At 42.5% G+C, this 22,368-nt stretch overlaps 1 protein-coding gene across 1 annotated transcript; it reads left to right on the top strand.

Moving 5' to 3' along the window:
* Positions 1-9,439: 9,439 nt before the first annotated feature.
* On the top strand, positions 9,440-20,608 carry CD5L (CD5 molecule like). Its single transcript, XM_051858496.3, has 6 exons — positions 9,440-9,602; positions 11,840-11,866; positions 15,532-15,855; positions 17,953-18,294; positions 18,800-19,120; positions 20,260-20,608. The coding sequence occupies exons 1-6, from the start codon at positions 9,578-9,580 to the stop codon at positions 20,262-20,264; spliced, it is 1,044 nt and encodes a 347-aa protein (XP_051714456.1). The 5' UTR covers positions 9,440-9,577; the 3' UTR covers positions 20,265-20,608.
* The last annotated feature ends 1,760 nt before the right edge of the window (positions 20,609-22,368 follow it).

Below are 22,368 nucleotides of genomic sequence, written 5' to 3' on the forward strand. Positions count from 1 at the left end.
CTTTCCTTGTAGCTTCTCTGTCTTTCCTATCATAAACTTCATTCCCGTTGGCCTTAAAGATTAAACCTCATTCCTAGTAGTCTCAGAGTAGTCACTCATCTTCTTAATGCTCTACTACATTCTCTGGTTTCAGATTCAAATGAGCTCATTTTTTCCAGATTTTCATTAAACATATACCAGTGTTCACAGGAGTAAAAAGTAGAGAGGGTAGTAGTTTGAAGCACAAAATACTCTATGTATTTTTCTTTGGAAATCTTGGCCAGTCTACTTACAACTGACTGTTCTTTAGAATGCCACCTAATGTCCTCCAGCTAATGCCAGCTTGAATGTGTCCATGAGGATGTGGAGCTGCTCTCAGAACTCCCCAAAGTCTCAGCCACACCCTGCACCCTCCCATGCAGCCATAGTGTTTTCACAGTCCCAGCACACAAACCTCCCATAGTCACAAGCTCCCAGCCCCCTGTCAATGCTCCCAGCCAGGCTCCTCTTGGCTGGCTGCTGGTTGCATGGACATGAGCTGATACAGCTGTTTTGTGTGTCCAACATGGAGCCCACCCTCTGTTGGCTAGTTCAGGATGCCGGTGCCTGGTGGTTGGGGAGAGAGAAATGTGTCCCCTGTTTTTCCCTCTTGATTGACAGGTACACTGTTCCCCACAGGGCTCCAAGCCAGACTTCCACCAAGTTCTTCCCACAGCTTTATCACCAGTGGCTTAGGCTGCTGCAGTCTGGTCTCACCTCACTCCAAAGCTGGTGCTGAGGCTCTTGGCCGCTGGAGTCCTGAGTTGTGCTATCTACACATTCCACGTAGGTCCACAGTGTCCCTCTAACTTACGTGGAGTTTCATCTGCCATTTTTTCCCTAACTCTTCTCTGAGACTCTAGAGTTTTTCATAATATTAGATCAAATAGACAATTTAACATCTTCCTTTCCAGTTTGAATATACTTTACTTTTTCTTCAGTCAATAGTTCTCATGTTGACTTTCTTCACAACTTTTATGCTCACTTCTGTGACAGTTTTAGTTCAAACTCAGTGTTTGCAGAGCAACCCAGAACCAAAACATACAATTAATCTAACTTCAATGGTGACATTCCAGCTGAAATATATAGCCATAATAAAGTACAACTGTAAAAATAATGGACTTAAAGCTGACAGAATTAATCATGAAGTTTTGCAGCAAAAGCATACTTGTTCTGTTTGTTGAAATCCAGCATAACTTGCAGAAGTCTAGCAGCAGTTAATAATGAAATAAAATTAAAATGACCTTTGCTCCTCTAAGTGAGAGCAAGACAGGTCTGTCCTGGAGAGGAAGAGCTCATCCAGTACAAGCCTGAGGAGGAAGAAGAGAAAACCAGAGTGTGCATCATCCGAGGGTGCTCTGTGCTGGAAAGAGTGAAAAGATTGTCTTTTAACCTGTCTCTCACTCTTGTCCTTTCTTCTCCTTCCCAGAACCCAAGACAGTGCTTGGTACACAATAGATACCTTAGTACACAGAAGATGTTTGTGATTAAGTTATTTTTTGATAAACATTTTCTATTTTTTTAAAATTTATTTTATTTATTTGAAATACGGAGTTACAGAGAGAGAGAGAGGTAGAGACAGAGTCTTTCATTCACTGGTTCACTTCCCAAATGGCTGCAATGGCTGGAGCTGAGCTGATCCAAGGCCAGGAGCCAGGAGTGTCTTCCAGATCTCCCACATGCGAACAGGAGCCCAAATGCTTGGGCCATCCTCCACTGCTTTCCCGGGCACATTAGCAGGGAGCTGGATGGGAAGTGGAGCAGCCAGGACTTGAATCAGCTCCCATATGGGATCTGGCACTGCAGGCTGGGGTTTTAACCCACTGTACCACAGCACTGACCCCACTGATAAACATTTTCATTAGCAGCTTTGAGAGCACAGACTGCTCTTCATTCTCTTCTTTTCCTCCTCCTATGACCTGTCAGCCCTCCCCTGGTATCACTATCACATTTTTATTCCATTTCTATTCTCTTTTTGAGAATAGGTGATGAGCATTAGTTAATGAAAGAGTGAAGAGCTGAAAGGAGAAAACTTTTTATTCTCTGCTCATACCACATGTAACAGGAATGATGCAGAGCGTTCACAGATGCAGAGAAAAAAAAAGTGGAATGGGTTGAATGGGGGCAGAATAGAACAGAGGTGGTTCTGTTAGCTGCAGAAAGTAAGGAACATCACCGTGCTGTTGGTGATGAAAGATTGGAGTTTAGCATCAGATTTGACAGTACAATAGTCCCAAGGCTGGGTAGGAAATGCTCAGGACTAAACCAGGCATGCAACTTCTTACAAAACTCCTATTTCACATCACAATAGCTTCCTGCATGTAGGGGAAGCATAGAGCAGTGACATCCAGTAACCCCGAGGGCACTTCCAGTCCAGGATCAGCTCCTCACACAGCTCCTCTTAGTCTCTTTTCCTCGGCCCTGTCCTGAATCACTTACTCTGATGTATCAGAACACAGGCTTTTTAGAATTTCTGTCTTTACCAAGACCTAGATTTAAAGTCAGATGTTCAGGGCACCGACTATGAGGCACAGAAGGGCTAATGAAGGCTAATTTGTATTAAGAAGTGGTCCAGTCTCTTCCGCTTAGTACTTCTCGGAGGTGTCACCCTATCAACTAGTTGCTTTGCTGTCACTTTGGATTTCCCTTTTAAAGGCAGAACATGAGTGTAGATTAAGCAAAATTCAATTCATCAAGTATTTGTTAAACAAAAGGCAGAAGTGAAAACTGATCAACCTAGCAAAAAGCAATGTAAATCCTAGTCAACAAAATTGCCAAAAGACTGTTTTAAAATTTACTGTATATCATTGAAGTTGAACATCTTTTTGTTTGTTTGTTGTTTGTAGCCCTAGACTATTTTCTTGCTCAACTATTTTTTTAAATTTTTTTATTATTTGACAGGTAGAGTTATAGACAGTGAGAGAGAGACAGAGAGAAAGGTCTCCCTTCCATTGGTTCACTCCCCTAATGGCCTCTACAGCCAGCGTTGCGCCAATCCGAACCCAGGAGCTGGGTACTTCCTCCCAGTCTCCCAAGCACTTGGGCCATCCTCCACTGCCCTCCCAGGCCACAGCAGAGAGCTGGACTGGAAGAGGAGCAGCCAAGACTAGAACCCAGTGCCCCAACTGGGACTAGAACCCGGGGTGCCGGCACCACAGGCGGAGGATTAGCCAATTGAGCCATGGCGCTGGCCTTTTTTATTTTTCATTTATTGAGCTCTATTTAGTAGAGCATTAATTCTTTGACCATAATGTAAATGTAAAATTTATGTAAATAAATAAACAGAATATTGTTTAAAAAAACTGCCAAGAGAGCCAAATCATCTTGCTCAAGGTCACATGGTTAGTAACTGACTGAGATGGAATTGGAGTCAAGTCAATCTGTCTGCAAAGTCCATGCTCTCAGACTCTGTGCTATAATGCTCCTGTTTAAGGGTGGCTCCCAGGAAGCACTGGTTACATTTCCAGGGCAGTGCACACACCAGGGACATAAGGACAGAGAGGGTGGTTTTTGTCTCCAGCAGAATGAGGGTAGGCAGTCAGGGTGCAAACAATGTAGTTGGGCTTCCTGTGTTTCCTCCCTGTGGACCCCTCTCTTATGGTTGTATCATCTGTCCTCCTGCCTTTTGGATCCTTCATGACAAGTGTCTGAAGAATAGACTGTTATGACTTTATCATGCCCCTGAGAGGGGCCAAAGCCTAGGTGTCAGTTAGCACCTTCAGTGTCCACAAGATAGATGAAGGTTGCTGCTGGAATTTTAGAAAATACTTAGGATTCCTTTCTTGTCAGTGATTAGAATTTTTGCAAACAACAACACTGATATTTGAATGCTATTAAAAAAATCATTAAGGTCCAATGCTGTAGCGCAGTGAGTTAAAGCCTCCACCTGCAGTGCTGGCATACCATATGGGCACTAGTTCAAGTCCCAGCTGCTCCACTTTCTTTCTTTTCTTTTCTTTTCTTTTCCTTTTTTTTTTTGGACAGGCAGAGTGGAGACAGAGAGGAAGTTCGTCTTTTTTTTTTTTTTGCCCCCCCCCCCTTTTTTTGCCATTGGTTCACCCTCCAATGGCCGCCACGGCTGGCGCGCTGCGGCCGGCGCACTATGGCCGGCGCACCGCGCTGATCCGAAGCCAGGAGCCAGGTACTTATCCTGGTCTCCCATGGGGTGCAGGGCCCAAGCACTTGGGCCATCCTCCACTGCCTTCCCAGGCCACAGCAGAGAGCTGGCCTGGAAGAGGGGCAACCAGGAAAGAATCTGGCGCCCCGACCGGGACTAGAACCCGGTGTGCCGGCGCCGCTAGGTGGAGGATTAGCCTATTGGGCTGTGGCGCCGGCTCACTGCTCCACTTTCAATACAGCTCTCTGCTGTGGCCTGGGAAAGCAGTAGAAGATGGTCCAAGTCCTCGGACCCCTGCATCCATGAGCAAGACCTGGAAGAAGCTCCTGGCTCTTGGCTTTGGATCAGATCAGTTCTGGCCTTTGTAGTTATTTGGGGAGTGAACCAGCGGATGGAAGACCTTTCTTTCTCTCTGGCTCTACTTCTCTCTTCTTTCAAATAAATAAAAATAAAATCTTAAAAAAATCATTAGTGATAGTCACCCAGTTGTAACTGATAGACTATCTATTAATAGGTCAACGAATATGAATAGGCCTATGGTCATAGATATCTCATGGCCTATGGGATAACCTATTCCATGCTCAGTTTTCTCTCATGAGACTTAAAATGTATTCTTACAGTTACCATCTATAGGTGGTGTTTTCTCCTCAGAAATCTCACAGAACAATTATTCTAAAGGCTTGAAGACAGTGTTTATGCTTCCGAACCCAAGAGCTGGGTCTATTCCTCGTGTGACATGATTTTTAGCTCCTTCTCCATTCTGGTCACCATGTAAGAGGGAGACAGGCAAACAAATGAGAGCAACAGAAGGGAATCATGCTATTTTTTATGGGTGTTTGCAGCTACCCACAGAGAAGAACAACTAAGTCCTTCAAAATCCTGCATTCTGGTTTAATTGCTTGTACAAAGTCAGCCCAGGAGAAGCCTGGACATTCTGAACACTGTCCCAAAATGTCTGGCCTTCTCCAATCCAGAAAACACACTCTAGTGGCTGTTTCCTGTGAGCTCAGCCCAACCCAGTTCCAAGGCCAATCTTCTGTAAAACGGGTGCACAGGAGGAGACTTGATTCATTCCCACCAAGAATAACTGGAATGGGTCTTCCTGGACTAATAATCTGTTCCATTATTGTGGCGTGAGTTCCAAATGACCTGGTATTCTACTAGCTCTTTGAGTCTTCTTTTGATGATATAGATCCTAGCTTGACAGAACACTAATTTCCTTACCAGTATTCCATCTAGATACCCTACTGCCTCTATCTCTCAGGCCATACCAGATATGGCAGACACAATGGACAAAAGGTAGATCCAAGAGATGGCGTTTCCAGTGGGTTCACAGGCTCAATGATATCCTGGAGCTGTGAATAAAATCTTTAATGTATTGATCAAAACCAATTTGTTGCATTCTAGATAGTAGGAATATAAAGCAAAATGATCAAGATGGTTTCCAACTCTCACCAAGTCCATAAATAATTGACATACCTAATTTTGGTAGGAGGAATTTTACCTTAATGCCAATTCAGTTGGACATGGACCATTCCATTCCTGGGAGTACCCTACAGGATGGCTTTTAGCTTTTGATATGTTTCATATATTTATGATCTCCAGACAATTACCTACTTTCTCACAGCTTTGGGCTTCCCCAACCTGCCCCTCTCAAACCATCTCCCTGTTCTGAGCAAGCTGTTACCGGTAACCTCTTCTGAATTTGCTGAACTCCTCAGCTTTGGCAGCTTCCAGTTTCACTCTCTCCCAGGCCCCTGACTTGACCCTCTCGCTGGCCAGAACCGCTTCTCCTCCAAAACCTTAAACACTTCTCCAGTTTCTAAACAACTTCCTGTATCTTGAACTTTTTAACACTGACTTTTCCCCAGCCCTTTCCTGTCGAAGTCCCATAACTTATTTCTGTCTTCACTTTTTATCAACCCATTTCCTAATCTTTGCTAAGCCTTGTGCACCACTAGAGTTGACCCCTCTGCTGGAATCCCTAGGCTCATGAGCCTCCCACACTCAGCCTCTGACTGAAGCCTGTGAGGATCTCATGTCTGGGCACAGTGATGCCTCTTACAGAGACAAGGTCTTCACCTCAAGCTGAGAAATAGATATTTTACTTGTCTTTATTCATGTTCAATATTCCCTTCGGTGATTAACTCAGACCTTAACCATGTTTCAGAAACTTCCAGATCAAGACACTGTCTCTGGCTCACATTGAACAACATAGCTTCCATTTTACCCCCTAAATATTTTGAGTATCAGGTGCCATCTCTTATTTCCTATTTAAATCCTCTGCTCTCCTTGAACTGGTGCAATTGTCTCTTTTTTTTAAAAATTTTTTTTATTTTTTTATTTTTTGACAGGAAGAGTGGACAGTGAGAGAGAGAGACAGAGAGAAAGGTCTTCCTTTTGCCGTTGGTTCACCCTCCAATGGCCGCCGCGGCCAGCGCGCTGCGGCCGGCGCACCGCGCTGATCCGATGGCAGGAGCCAGGAGCCAGGTGCTTTTCCTGGTCTCCCATGGGGTGCAGGGCCCAAGCACCTGGGCCATCCTCCACTGCACTCCCTGGCCACAGCAGAGAGCTGGCCTGGAAGAGGGGCAACCGGGACAGAATCCGGCGCCCCGACCGGGACTAGAACCCGGTGTGCCGGCGCCGCTAGGCGGAGGATTAGCCTAGTGAGCCGAGGCGCCGGCCGCAATTGTCTCTTAATCACTCTTCCTGACTTTGTGGTGTTCCTCCCTTCCAATTTCTCTTCTACTCTGCAGTCAGAACTCATGCTGTAAAATGCAGATCACCCTTTTGTGATTTCTTTCGTCCAATGGGATAATGTTCTCTCTCTCTCTTTCTTTCTCTCTCTCTCTCTCTCTCGATTTACTTATTTATTTGAAAGTCAGAGTTACATAGAGAGAGAAAGAGGCAGAGCCAGAGAGAGAGGGATCTTCCATCCACTGACTCCCCAAATGGTCGTAATGCACAGAGCTGCGCCCATCCAAAGCCAGGAGCCAAGAGCCTCCTCCGGGTCTCCCATGCAGGTGCAGGGGCCCAAGGCCTTGGGCCATCTTCTACTGCTTTCCCAGGCCATAGCAGAGAGCTGGATTGGAAGTGGAGCAGCTGAGACTTAATGGGATGCCAACCCTGCAGGCAGCGGTTTTACCCACTACGCCACAGTGCCAGCCCCTAATGTTCTTTCTTTTTTTTTTTTTTTTTTTTTTTTTTTTTTTTTTTTTTTTTTTTTTTTGACAGGCAGAGTGGACAGTGAGAGAGAGAGACAGAGAGAAAGGTCTTCCTTTTGCCGTTGGTTCACCCTCCAATGGCCGCCGCTGCAGCCGGCGCACCGCGCTGATCCTGGCAGGAGCCAGGAGCCAGGTGCTTTTCCTGGTCTCCCATGGGGTGCAGGGCCCAAGCACCTGGGCCATCCTCCACTGCACTCCCTGGCCATAGCAGAGAGCTGGCCTGGAAGAGGGGCGACCGGGACAGAATCCGGCGCCCCAACCGGGACTAGAACCCGGTGTGCCGGCGCCGCAAGGTGGAGGATTAGCCTATTGAGCCACGGCGCCGGCCCCCTAATGTTCTTTCTAACCAAAAAACTTCCCTTTTTCATATCCTTCATTCTGTTAAAATATACATATTGAGCTAAAAGCCTTTGTCTCTTTTTTCTCTCCATTTCTTTCACTCTACTTTCCATAAGAGATCAAAAGAAATAGATGTACACTTCAAAAATTTTGTGAAAAATGGAATTAAAAGATAATGTGCATTTTCCAAGAACACTCTGAAATCTGCTTGTGTATTTTTGAATCATGAGGACTGTGCTCTCTACCACTCTTGTCTACCTAAAATCAAATTAAGGATTTTCTCCTCCAAGTGTAAATTCAGTTGTGCTGATGGATAGGGGTAAAAACATCAGATCTTGGATTTTACAGCAATCTAATCTAGTTTTATCAATGGTATAGCTCTTATTTTGAATTTTTTTCTGAAATCTGTGTTATTGCATCACTTCAGAATCTTTATAGGGAAATATGCAATCACTAAAAATTATACATCAATTCATAATAGACTTTCCAGATCCAGTGAATAATAATTCCTTGACCCTGTACACCATACAGGCAGTGATGTAGTCATTCCAAACTACATGTAGTTCCTGTAATGGGTAATGCTGTTTCTGTCTATGTACAGCATAACCTTTTCCCATTATGATTCTGCACTCTGCTCATCCTTTAACCTCTTCTCTAATGCCATCATCTCTGTGAAGTCTTTTCTGACTAGGCTAAATAGAAGTAGCCATTTCTTCCATTGTATCCTCATAGTTGCTTATACTTTTCTCCCTTGAAGTAGTTCTCATGTTACTGCAATTAAAGGACCATATTTTGGAGGGTTAAACCATATACTCCATCCACTCATTACAGTTCTTAACACCCAAGGCTACTAAACACTTTTTATTAAATATAATAATAAGTAAATGAATAAATACAGGTCTAAAAATGAATGACTACCATGAATCAAGCTTTGGGCTGAGACTGAATATTACTAAGAAGCTAAGATGTCTTACTACACAGTAAAAAATGTTACTGTGCTTGAAAAAGCAAGGATGATGTTAGCATATGAAGTTTAGTACTTGGTTAACATAGGATTGAATTGATCTTGAAGCATAGCTACTCTTACTAACAAAAAAAATCAGAAGGGCCTGGAAATATGGAAGGTCTTGCTGCCCAATCTCTGTCCATCATACCTTAGACTTAAGGACCACCTGACTTCAGCAATCATGATGCCATCACCAGAGGGACTTGTTTCCACTCAGCTTCCAAAGATGGGCATATTCCAGAAAGACCTAGAGGAGAATATCTGGTGTTATACTCTGCTGAACACTAAGAATGCTGGTTTAAACATAGGCTAGCCCTACACATAGAAGTTGACAAATTGAGTCTGGATTATGGCTTATGGGATGTGCATCTCTGCATTTTTTCTATGGCATCTGGCTTCCATATTCTCTAGGCATTTCCTTCTGGAGTAAGGGAATCAAAATTGGTCTTGCTCACAAACTGTACTTGAAGCATTGCTTAATCTAATGAGAGGTGGCCACATTTTCACACCTGGTTTTCCTTGTAGAATCTATTTCCCTGTTTAGACAGTGAAGAGGACAAAGAATAGATGGAGCCAGGTTTATAGCAGAATCAAGTCATGACAGCCTGTTGTGGTTATTTTGGGTTTTCTTTTCCAGCTTTTTCCTTCCAGTTCTGGCCACTCTGCTTCCTCTGGAACATGCTGAATTCAGCAAGTCTAGCTCTATTAGTTCTATCCCTAGGTCCATTTTAGATCATCTGATAATGCTTCCTCTGAGCACAGGAGTGCCTTTCTTCTTTCTCATATACTAGCCAGTAGCCGAAACTGAATATTTCTTCTTGAGGACCTCTTTCCAGCCTTACGTTGCTGTTCATCGTCTTCATCTGCCGGGCTATGGCCCTGCTGTTCTTGATCCTTGGTGAGTATCTTTGCTTCTGCTAGTTTGGGCTTCAGAGTTTTCTGGAACTTAGTTAGGCAGAAACTTCTCCCTGCCCACCCAACACAGATTTGGGTATTTTTCAAGAATGGGCTTCTTACTCCCTCCTACATCTGCAAACTTTTCTAAACTCTAAAAAGCCACTTAATCCATACTCAATTTAATCCACTTTGATTCCTAGTTTTTTTCCTATTTCCATATATTTGTACTGTCAGACTTATGATAATTTCATTTCCCTCTTCACACAAATTTTACTAAATGTACCATTAAAAATAACACAAATTTATGGATCCAAAACAGTGGCAGGCAGAGCAAGGAAAGGAAGTAGAGCTACAAGGCAATCAGTTTTCATGGTTATACATTTTCCTCTAAAGATCTGTCCAACTAATGCTTCCATAATTTTTCCCAGCTATTGTGTGCTTTTTTCCTTTTGCCTAGATTAAACTTGAGAATAACCTAATTATTTTGGAGATTTTGAAATCAAAAAGACCTGGATTTCAGTCTGGTTCTTTGGTATTTGAAAGTTGTCTGATTTAGGTCACCATAATCCTCTGAAATCTTGGTCTCTCGTCTATGAAGAGATTATAGCCATCAGAGGTTTGCTAGAGTTTCTACAAGATAACTAATATCAGACATCTAACTAACTGTGTTGTCTAAATTCCCCCCATAACCTAGTACATCTGTGTTTAATGTCTTGATTATGACATTGTCTTGACATATGACATATGTCTTGATTATGAAAGCCCACATATATCTCTCAGTATTGGGCACTTCTGTGTTCTCTGAAAGGTGTTGCCCATATCTTGAACATCTCTAGATCCCATATAACACCTTACCTTCATGATTGTATCATTGAGTCTCCCAGGCTCATCTGAAGGACCATGTCTCATGAAGCCTTCCTGGTCTGTGTCACCTGTAATTATCCAACCTACAGCAAAGCTCCCAAATCATTTACTGCCTGCATCACCTTGCACCTGCATCTGAGGCTTGGAACTTTCACCTGCTTTTCACATGCATACATATATTGTGTTCTTTAATATGCATGTGGTTGGTTATTCAATAATTCATGTATGTGTGATGTAACTTTGAGTTTTAGACAGTTGAAAACAAGGTATCACGGAGTCTAAAGTGACTATATTATGAAGATGAAAGGGCATAGAAATATTACAAGTGATTTGGAAAATACTCTGGCATAAAACACTGGAATACTTAGATCTATATCTAAAGTTCTAAACTGGAGGTCCAAGGACATACGCTTCTTCAGAAAGGTCTGTCAGATGAAGGTGGTAGGCAGATCTTCCAGTTGAACATGCCTAGAGCTCAGGAACTGCCACTGATCATGGGGTTCAGGACTCTCTAAAGAACCAGGAGGTAGCCTAATAGAGCAATCCAATCACACATAGACCTTATAGGAGGAAAATCCCATATTCTGAAGATGTGCTGGTGCTTAAATCTGGAGGTTTAGAAGTCAGTTCAGAGCAGCTTTCTGACTATTGATCTAAACCAGGCGTCAGCAGACTATATAGCCTGATACATGACAATTGCTTTTACACTTTTAAATGGTGAGAAAGATCAAAAGAAAAATAATATTTTATAGCACATTAAAATTATGTGAAATGTAAATTTCAGAGTCTATATATAAAGGTTAATTGGAACATAGCCTTACTCATTTGCCTATAAGTATATGACTGTTCTCATGCCACAATAGCAGAATTGAGCAGTTGCCAAAGGTAACATACATCCCACAAAACCTAAAATATTTACTATCTGGTCCTGTACAAAACATGTCTAAATGAATTGCCAGTGAACACAGGTGAATCTTGTCTCCCCCATGCCTTTTTTATCTCCCCCTACCAGTGCATCCTCCCAGTGACCCCCAGCATTCTCTTATCCAAAAGGCTGCATCACCAACCTATTAGTAATAACCAATCTAATTGTCTAGCTTAAAGAACCAAATTTATGCCTGGGGTTGAGTCACTATCACATAGAAAGCGAGCAGGCTGCACCAGTTAACTATGGCAGAATTGGCCTCTGGTTCTTAGTCACTATCACTGTATTTAAGGACAGTCATCCCAAGAGAATATGGTCCCAACAGGACTGAACTTGGAGGCTCTGTATCTATGTACAAAATTTCACTAGGGATATCCAGAGATTTCCTTTCTTTGAACAAAATCTTGGACATTGAATCCATGACCTCACTCACTTTCTTCTTTCTCCAGCTATTTTCACCGGACCTGGCCTCTCAGGTAAGATGTTTTGGGATTCCTGAGAGGGAGACAAACTTCCTTTTTAGTTTTCACTCAAACCCACCCCACAGTCTTGTGTGGGCAGATTTCCTTGTCCAGAACTCAGGGAGGCTTAGGATGGTTTATCCTGCCAGAGGATAGGGGACCTGTTCCCACTTGAACTAATGTTACCCAAAAAATACAACCAGCTTCTAAATAGCAGAAAGCTTCATTTCAAGCCCAGAATGCACTTCACTCCATTGTAGTAGTTCATCTGGCACATAAACTTGCCTTTTGGACTCTAAAATATTCAAGTTCCCTTGCCAGCCTTAATGGCAGCTTTGTTAGAATTAGAAATATATTTGTCCCTGTAGAGTGCCAGTGGAATTTCAGTCTCTCCTGGCTATCTCTTGGGCTGTCTTTACTTCTTTTTTTTAAATTTTTTTTAATTTTTAATTTTTTTGACAGGCAGAGTGGACAGTGAGAGACAGACAGAGAGAAAGGTCTTCCTTTGCCGTTGGTTCACCCTCCAATGGCCGCTGTGGCCGGCACACCGCGCTGATCCGAAGCCAGGAGCTAGGTACTTCTCCTGGTCTCCCATGGGGTGCAGGGCCCAAGCACTTGGGCCATCCTCCACTGCACTCCCTGGCCACAGCAGAGAGCTGGCCTGGAAGAGGGGCAACCGGGACAGAATCCGGCACCCTGACCAGGACTAGAACCTGATGTGCTGGCGCCGCAAGGCGGAGGATTAGCCTAGTGAGCCGTGGCGCCGGCTTCTTGGGCTGTCTTTGGGCAGTGCATCATGTGTATACCTTAGGAGAGTCTAGGAGAGATGACACCATGGTGGTCCAAACTCAAGGAGTTAGTGGTTTCTTTTACAGTATCTCTCCAGGTTGCATTATCACTTAATGCTGTAGGCTGCATGGAGAGGGGGCATCTAAAAATTCTGCTATTGGTATGGAGGTTCCTATATCCTAAGGAATCTGATTTTTAATAAATAATTTATTTTTAAATTTCACATTAACACATAATACTTGCAAATATTTAATGGGTATAATGCAGCTTTTCAACACATATTCATATCTTAAAATGGCCATACCTGGCAATTACTCTTTCTATTCCCTATCTTTGTTTATGTTTAGAGTTTACTAGTTCCTCTCTCTAGTGCTTTACATGGGATTTGACACATCATTGTAAGTCATAGTCACCTCTATTGTGCTGCAAAACACCAGAACCTATTACATTCACCTTACTGTGTTTTAGTGCTCTTTATCCAACCTGCCCCTTCCCCCTCTCCTCACCCTTCCCAGCTTCCTGTAATCTGGTTCTTTAAAGAGTACTGCTTCTAGATCTCCTTATAACCTCCCCACTGGAGGATGTTGCTCTTCCACCCTTCTTTCCCCTGGGTCTTCCCCTCAAGCCCATGGATAAAGGCAGCTAAAGTCCTGCCAAGGACACAGCCATCCTGAGGAGAGGCTCTACTCTCTGCCTTTCAAATCTTTCCTCAGCCCTTCTATAACTTCAAACTAAATTTATTTTGTACTTACTTTCTCTCTCTCTCTCTCTCTCTCTCTCTCGCTTATTTCATCTTTCCCAGGAACTTTTCAAGTCTTCCTCACAGAAAATGAAAATTCATCAAAAGTGAGAATTCTATAATCCAAAATGAAATAAAATATCCTGTTCATGACCCTGATAGCTTAGTATTCCTGGAGTACACAATGATGCTAATCCAAACTCTAACCTTGCATCCAGTGTCCCAAAACCTATGCCTAGGCAACTCCTTTTAAGTTATATTTATACTTAGATATATCAACATGAGTGCAACCTTGCAAAAATGGAAACTTTTCTTAGTGTTTATGATTAAATTTTAATCCCTATCTCTAGCTCCCATTCTTTATATTGTTTCCCTTAAAAAATGAAGAGAGAAAAGCAAATCAGCAAACCAAACATAATCTGCCCTTTTTGATTAAAATCAGCCAGATTAATGTTTTCTCACTCAGTTCTTCACTGATCCCAAGTTCTGGGGAATTGAGACAGAGTTGATGCTAAACAGGCAGTGGGAAATGTTGTCCTCAAGAGTCATATTTCATCCATAAAGCTATCTGGGACATCCATGTGGCCCATACTAGTCTCTTCTTAAGCTGTTCATATCCCAAAAGACCATAGACTACCAGTTCAAATATTTCCTTTCCTGGTATACCAGATCTCTCTCAACTAACAATCCCATGGCATGACCAATTCACCCTTTTCTGTATTGCTCTGTGTCTGCAATAGACTTGGTAGGATTGCCTCAAGTTCTCTAAATAGAAGCTCCTTGAGAACACAAGTCATGTCCTGCTTGTCATCATTCTCTAGTTCATGAAAATAGAGTATGTGAAACGTAGTATGTTCTCAACAAATGTTTGTTGCCTAGTGTGCTCTTCCTGATTTTCCTTTACAGCCATCTCTCCTCTACCTCTATGTCTCGGTGGAAGGAAGGTAAACTCTCATTGTATTTTCCTTCCCCAGAGTTCTAGTCAGAAAATAAATCCAAGTTCTTGAGTCCTCAGAATGTACACAGAGTCTCTGTGGTGCCTCTCTTTTATGCTTATCCCCTAGAATCCTCTGCAAAACTGTTGGGATTCTGAGACTTTGAAGTTCTGATTCTTCTCTTACCCAGTGCTTTCTGTATGTCTTCTAAGCTGGGTGCTTGTACAGGGTATCGTATCATGAAAGCAGCAAGGATGGGTGGAAGTGGGTCACTGATAATGGAATAATGCTCAGCCCAATTATAAACTCTGCCTCAATCTGGCTACCATGGAGAAAAATGGAATCATTAAGGAAAAGATAAAAGAAAATAATAGATATCTTCTTACTTATGTTCTGGAGTGGCACTTCCACTATGGGATAATGTGACCCCAGAAACATTGTTTCCATGTGGGTCTCCTTCTTCATCTGTGAACTAATGGGATGGACATCGGTCTTTCTGAATCTAAATACCAGAGAGTCCGAACATGCTGCTGGATCCTCAACCAGCCCTTTTCACTTAATCTTCAAATTGAAAACACCAGGAGGAGCCGGCACTGTGGCATAGAGTGTAAAGCCACTGTCTGCAGTGTCAGCATCCCATTTGAGCGCTGGTTAGAGTCCTGGCAGCTCCACTTCTGATCCAGTTCTCTGCTATGGCCTGGGAAAGCAGTAGAGGATGGCCCAAGTCTTTGGGCCCTGCACCCGTGTGGGAGGAGGCTCCTGGCTTCTGGCTTCTGATCAGCGCAGCTCCAGCTGTTGTGATCATCTAGGGAGTGAACCAGCGAATGGAAGATCTCTCCCTCTCCCTCTCCCTCTCCCTCTCCCTCTCCCTCTCCCTCTCCCTCTCCCTCTCCCTCTCCCTCTCCCTCTCCTTTTCTCTCTGTGTAACTCCACTTTCAAATAAATAAATAAATCTTTTAAAAAACACCAGAATTCATGGTTATGTGTCTTGAAGAGGGGTTCTTGGTGGTATACAATTTTGAGTTTAGGAGAATCAGAACTAGAAATGCTGTCTTGATGTTCTTCTCCCTCCCCTTCCCTTCTGACCTCTCCTTTTTAAGTGCCCACCTCTCCACATCCTCTGTGAGTGGTAGAATAGTCCCAAATTGACTGATTACATGCCTGAGCGCGCCCTGGGCTCTTCTCATGTGTCCAGCTAATATTCTATCTCTTTGCAGAGTCTTCACCCAGGGTGCGGCTGGTGGGAGGCCCCCATCGCTGCGAAGGGAGGGTAGAGGTAGAGCGGATGGGCCACTGGGGCACTGTGTGTGACGACGGCTGGGACATGAATGATGTGAACGTGCTGTGCTGGGAGCTGGGCTGTGGAGCAGCCAAGGGAACTCCCAGTGGATCTGTATTTAAGCCATCAGCAGGAAATGAGCAAAGGGTCCTCATCCAATTGGTCAATTGCAAAGGAATGGAAAAGACGCTGTCTCAGTGTGAATATGAAGAAGATGTTTTTGACTGCTCACACAAGGAGGATGCCGGGGCATCATGTGAGAGTGAGTATGTCAGGGCTCAAGGACCATATATTAGCTGCCCATACCCACATGGTCTATCTTGTTGGTCTTTATGCCTCACCACGGCCAGTTCACTGGCCCCTCCATCCCTCACATCTCCCATTCTCTCAATTTTGAGCACTGGAGATAAATAATATCCACACCTGGAATTATGAATCCTATTTAAAGGAGCTAATATTTTCTCTTAGTTTCAATCTATATGAGAACTGTGTCTCTTATTTAACACATACACAAACATGCAAAGATCCAGGAGCCACTAAACATTTGTTGATTAATGTATCTTGTTCTGAAGCTGGTGGTAGAGTTAAGAGAGAAGAAATGAGCTCCCAAAGTGATGTTTTTCATGGTTTCTGTCTTCAAAGAGTCTACCGTCTAGAGAGGTAGTCAGGAGATACCCATAGGAAACCAAAGTAACCTCATTAGATGATAAATTGACAGACAAATCTGTATTCCAGCCCCTCCTTCCCTTCTGATATTTGCCTTCCATATATTAGTAATCTCTCCCTCCATGTATGTTTTCTCCTCCATTAGACTATGACTTTTCTGAGATCTCCTTCTTCTTTGTCTTCTCACACAGAATTTGCTAACCAAGAAGCAATCACTTTTTGCCCCAAAGCTGAAGTCTTATTTCTATTTCTTAGATTGAGAGTTGGGAACACTAGTTTTGGTAGAGATACTTGATTGATAATACCAATGATAAACCAAAAAGTTTTTTGCATATCCTGTGTGCTGTTACAATTCTTAAAATTGGGGCATAGGTATTAGCCCAGAGGTTAATATAACAGCTAAGATGCCCAAATCCCACAGCAGAATATTTGAGCTCTTATACCCAGCTCCTGCTTCTGCTCCAGCCTTCAGCTTCCTGCTAAAGGGGAAAAGTGGAAGCTAAGAGGAACCATGGTGACTCAATTAACTGGATTCTCAACCCATTTGGAAGACCTGGATTGAGTTCCCAGACCCCAAGCTTGGTTCGGCCCACTCCCAGACATCATGGGTATTCAGGGAGTAAACCAGTGAATGGGAATTCTCTCCCTCTCTCTCTGACTTGCAAAAATATTTTTTTAATCCATACACTACCACTGACTGTTTCTTGTGAGGACAAAATGAGAAGTAGAATGTGAAAATAATTTGAAAAACCAACATTCACTTCATTCATTCACACACTCTTTTTTTTGAGGTTTGATTTTTCATTTACTTCTAATTCATTGGTTTAGATATTATTTATTTTACAATTTTTTATTAGTATGTAATATTTGTACCTTTTATGGGATTTAGTGCAATATTTCAACAGATGTATATAGTGTATATATAGTGTAAAATGATAAATCAGATTATTACCCTAATTAGCATGTCCCTGTTTATGTTTCTTTATGTTTGGAGCCTATGAGAGCACCTCCCAGTTCTTCACACAGTGTATGATACATTATTGTGAGCTATAGTCAACCCACTAGAACTTACTACTTCTATCTAACTATTTTGGTATCTAACTTCCCACTACCTCCTGCCTTTCCCACCTCATAATAATCATTAACCCAAGACCAAATTGACATTATTTTCCACTCTGGCATGTGAGAGAGAGCATGTAACATTAGTCTTTTTATATCTGTCTTATTTAATTTAACATGATGACCTCCATCTCTTCATTCTACTACTCATCTGTCACAGAACTGTTGCAAGTGATTTAAGTGTACTGTTCATTAATTCCCTTGTGTTTAAATTGATTTGATATATGCTTTTGTGTGTGAGAATGCTTTAAATAATAACTACATTAATATTAACTGATACTATAATTTCATTCTGTATAATATAGCATATTATTCCATGTGCCTGTTGAGCTCTTCAATTTTTTTTAACCAGTAGACATCACTGATAAATATTAAATTTATAAAAGGGATGAGTCAGTGCTAAGTCCATGATAGAAAAATGGACCTGGTTCACAGTTTCTATTAGGCAGTTTTAAGCATGTGAATCTATGCTGTCCTTAACACCAAGAACTGACAGATGTGTGCACAGGGCCCCATCTTCTGAGAAGATCATGTTCTTGTGTGGAGAAGACATTTACTCCTTCTTTCTTCCCAGATCCAGACAGCCCCTCCTCTCCAGTCCCAGAAAGTATAAGGCTGGTTGATGGCCCTGGGCGCTGCAAGGGACGAGTGGAGATACAGCACCAGGGGCAATGGAGCACTGTGTGCAAAAAAGGCTGGAACCTCAAGGCTGCAAAGGTGGTGTGCCGGCAGCTGGGATGTGGGAAAGCCATACTGACACAAAGATCTTGCAGCGAATCTACCCAGGGCCAAGGACCAATCTGGCAGAGCCAGATATCTTGCTCAGGACAAGAAGTAACCCTTCAGGAATGCCATTCTGGGCCTTGGGAGAATAACAACTGTACCCATGCTGAGGATACGTGGGTGGAATGTGAAGGTAATGTCTATATATCCAGAGCCTACACTCATTCTTAAATTTACTTAGGTGGAATTTCCACTCCAACAATGTTACAGGGAACTACTCATCTGTCACAGAACTGTTGCAAGCGATTTAAGTGTACTGTTCATTAATTCTCTTGTTTTTAAATTGATTTGAGATATGCTTTTGTGTGTGAGAATGCTTTAAATAATAAGAACTACATTAATATTAACTGATATTATAATTACATTCTGTATAATATAGCATATTATTCCATGTGCCTGTTGAGCTCTTCAATTTTTTTTAACCAGTAGACAGTCACTCATAAATATTAAATTTATAAAAGAGATGAGTCAGTGCTAAGTCCATGATAGAAAAATGGACCTGGTTCACAGAGTTTGAACCACGGAGTTTGAACTTTCTCTAAGAGAGCTTCTTAGTTTGGATGAGGATGCAGATGATCTCATTTTTTTTCTCTTTTTGTTCTTGTCTACAACCCTTACCTTCCTTTTTAACCCTGCAGATGCCTTTGACTTGAAGCTCGTAGGAAGTGACAGCCACTGCTCTGGGAGGCTGGAGGTGCTACACAAGGGGGTATGGGGCTCTGTGTGTGATGATGGATGGGGAGAAGAGGAGGACCAGGTAGTATGCAAGCAACTGGGCTGTGGGAAGCCTCTCTCTCCATCCTTGAAAGAACGGAAAATCTTTGGCCCTGGAGTTGGCCGCATTTGGCTGGATGATATCCGCTGTTCAGGGAAGGAACAGTCTCTGGAGCAGTGCCGGCATAGGTTTTGGGGATATCATGACTGCACTCATGAGGAAGATGTGGCTGTGATCTGCTCAGGTAAGTCCTGTACATGGAGCTCATGAGGGTAATGGAAAGAGGGGAGGTGGACTCTGAAGAACAGGCTGCCATAGGACGGGCTATAGTCATTACCTGCTCCATGCATACTTCTAGGGACATGACAGGGAAATTCTAGGATATTAGTAGAGGGGAGGGGAGAGGTAGGAGGGAGGATGACATCAGGAATACAACAATAAAGCATACAGTTATTACAAGTGAGAACGAGAAGAATTTTAAGCATTATTTCTTCAATATCCTGATATCAAACATGAAGGAAGTTTTTTTAAACAAGCAACTTTCCAAAATCATAAAAAAAACACTTTCAAATAATCTAGCAGAAAGGTAATGACTATTCTTTATTCTTAACCTAAGGTTAGTAGAGAACCAGGGGATTAGAGGATCCCAACCTTTAAGCACCAAATTTAACCTATGGAACAGAGTCTCACCTCATTCCATTTGTCATCACTTCATCATTCCCCAGATTTTAAATTAATCTGGGGATGGGCCTATGGTTGAGAGCTCTTTGCCAATTTCCACAAGAGTGTTACTACGAAAGTCAGGATATCAGCCCTGAGAAGAATCCCTGTGCCAGCTTGGGCCAGGAAATGCACTTGCAGCACCTTGGTGGCTGACTCAAGAGAGCCACAGGTCTGCCACCCAATTGTATCAAAAGTTGGGAGTTGACTGTGCACGGCTACTTGGCTAAACTAACTCTGGAACTAAGTGGAAACTGATAGTTGAATAAGGAATGTAGGAGGCAGAAACTGATGGGTTTAGTGACAGAAGATTTGACTCCTGCTGCTGTTACTTTGAAATTGTATGAACTTAATCACTTAACTGTTGTGAACCCAGTGTTTTATCTGTAAAATAGAGACACTTGTCCCATTTACCATAAAGATTTTTGTGATTGTGTGAGGATGTAACATGTTAATGTACATGAATACTATTTGGAACTCACATGGGAGTTGGTTAAGTAAGTCCCTGGGAAATTGCTTATATGGTGTGGGATATCTGTGTAGTTTAGCTTTCTTTTCCACACTTGATTCCAATTGTCTTCCTTAGATGATTAGAGCTTGAACAGGATATTCCTCTTTCTGGCCCATCAACTCCTTCACTGCGTTTTCCTTCTCTTTTTACAGACTAGTATCCTGGCCTCCTTGCTGCTTGGCCTTGGCCACCAACTGGCCCCTGCATGACGCCTGCTTGTTCTCCTGGGCCCTGGTTACCCTAGTTTGCCACTGGGTCTCAGGCCTTAGCCACCACTCTCTTGACACAGTTGCCTTGGGATGTGGAGAAGATGAGCTTTCAGTTGCCTGTTGCTCTTCACGCACCACTTGGAGTTGGTTCTGCCCTTTCCTGCTTCCCCTCCAGCAACCTGGAGTCCTCAGGTCTGTCAATGAGACCAAAGGTGCATGTCATTGCTAAGGCAAGCTCTTTATCTGTAAACAAAGAAATAAAGCAACAACAACAACAACACGAGAAAGCAAATGTGGGTAGACAATGTCATGGGTCTTGGGGGAGAAACAGTTTTTTTGAACTTTTTTTCTCATATCAAATACCACCGTAGTGCTGCGTGATTTCTTGTTTAAAGTGAACCATCCTTTCAGTAGCAGAGCAGTGTCCTGTAATCCTGGACTTTTTCATGACACTTATAATGGATGTTCCACCCTCTGAATACTCCAAGATATCATTGTTGTCCATCCTTACACGGCATGCCAACATGATTGGCATTTAACGTGAGGAATCTCAGAAATGCATTTTATTTTATCCAAGGAAAGATGAAAATTCAGAAAACACACAGAAGGAGGCTGGGGAGGTTTCTCATGCCAACCAGGAAATGTCATTTTCATTTTATCAACTGAAACTTTGGGGCCTATAAGGCTGAGGCAAGACAGAGTGATAACCAAGGAGACAATCAAGACTTTATTGTAAAAATCAAAAACTTTAAGCTCTGAGGCTAAGTTGATTCTTACATCTACATTTATAGTGTCTAATAAGTTAGATATCAGTCACAAAAGTTGCCTTTCTGTGTGATGTGCTCTTTCTGCTGATAGAGAAGCAGATGTGTCCACTTCTCTGTGGTGGCACTTTAGGTGGGACTAGGAGGCAGAACTTGCTAGAAAATACAACCATATCTGTACTCTCTCCCCTGGATGCGCAACTCTCTCCCTGTCTATTTCCTATTCCAACCCATTAAACTGAAGTCAATTTTGCTGGTCTTTCACTTCTGACTGACATATGTCAAGTAATCCAACTCTGATGTTATGCCTTTTTAATCATATCAGTTTTGCCTTCCTTCTAATGGGTGTGTTTTGTGTTTCTAACCCAGAATCACATGTGTCTTTGGTCCCTAATCCTGTCAGAACAATCCACCAACAGTTTCATCAGGACAATAAGTGGGAGAAAGGGTACAGTGTAATAGTAGGAAGGCAGGAGAGATAAAGCCCAACACTTGACTGGCAGCCAGGAAGAAAAGCTGTGATTCCTCAAGTCACTACCTGTCATAGAGTGTACTTTCTTATAGCACTAGGTTATAACAGGGTTATGTGAAGACACTGAAGAAAGAAAAGGTTCCCAACATTGCTGAAAGGATGGAATAAGAAGGTCCCCTGAAAAACTGAGTTCCCAAGAAAGTGGATGGAACTGACACTATTCACTGCCAAGTACTTGTTCATTGATTAATTTCAGAGTGTGCACATCATATTTGCTCTGCATTCCTCAAAAAAGAAATATGAGAGATAATCTAACATGACACTGGAGTGAGTTTCTACCTCTCAACCAACTGTTCCATTGTAGCTTAAATTGCTGAATGAATATTTAACAGCTGGCATGGGCAAACAAGAATAGATTAGAAAAGAGAAGAAACCTTAAGAGATGTTTAGGATCTACTCTGATACTTTACATTTGTCTGATCAGTTCTCACAGGTCTTCCCAACTTTCCTAATGATCCTATTCCTCCAATCCATGGTACCTGGAAACTAGAGGCACAGTGAAGTGACTTGAGTCATTTAAAAGCACTTTTATAATTAGTAGAGCAGAACAATGTTGAAATTTCAAAAAGGGAACTGTAGTTTCTCTATAATTAATTATACATTAAAATTTATTTTGTAAAACTTCCACCTAGTAAGACTCCTGAGAACAAGTCAAATAAAAGTAGAAGCTCTTGGAAGAGACAGGGTCAATATCACACTGAAAATGAGATGTGACAGTAGCCTAAGACTAATAAGACAACAAGTCTATTAAGAATT

This window comes from Oryctolagus cuniculus, chromosome 7 (genome assembly GCF_051225735.1).
Source record: "Oryctolagus cuniculus isolate XC-2025 breed Fujian yellow rabbit chromosome 7, ASM5122573v1, whole genome shotgun sequence".
Classification (NCBI taxonomy): domain Eukaryota; kingdom Metazoa; phylum Chordata; class Mammalia; order Lagomorpha; family Leporidae; genus Oryctolagus; species Oryctolagus cuniculus.

Excerpts from the sequence above, each read along its gene's own strand:
- CD5L (XM_051858496.3), top strand. The coding sequence starts at position 9,578 with ATGGCCCTGCTGTTCTTGATCCTTG. Across the intron at positions 9,603-11,839 it reads CCTGCTGTTCTTGATCCTTG|CTATTTTCACCGGACCTGGC; the intron begins GTGAGTATCTTT and ends TTCTTTCTCCAG. Across the intron at positions 15,856-17,952 it reads TGCCGGGGCATCATGTGAGA|ATCCAGACAGCCCCTCCTCT; the intron begins GTGAGTATGTCA and ends CTTTCTTCCCAG.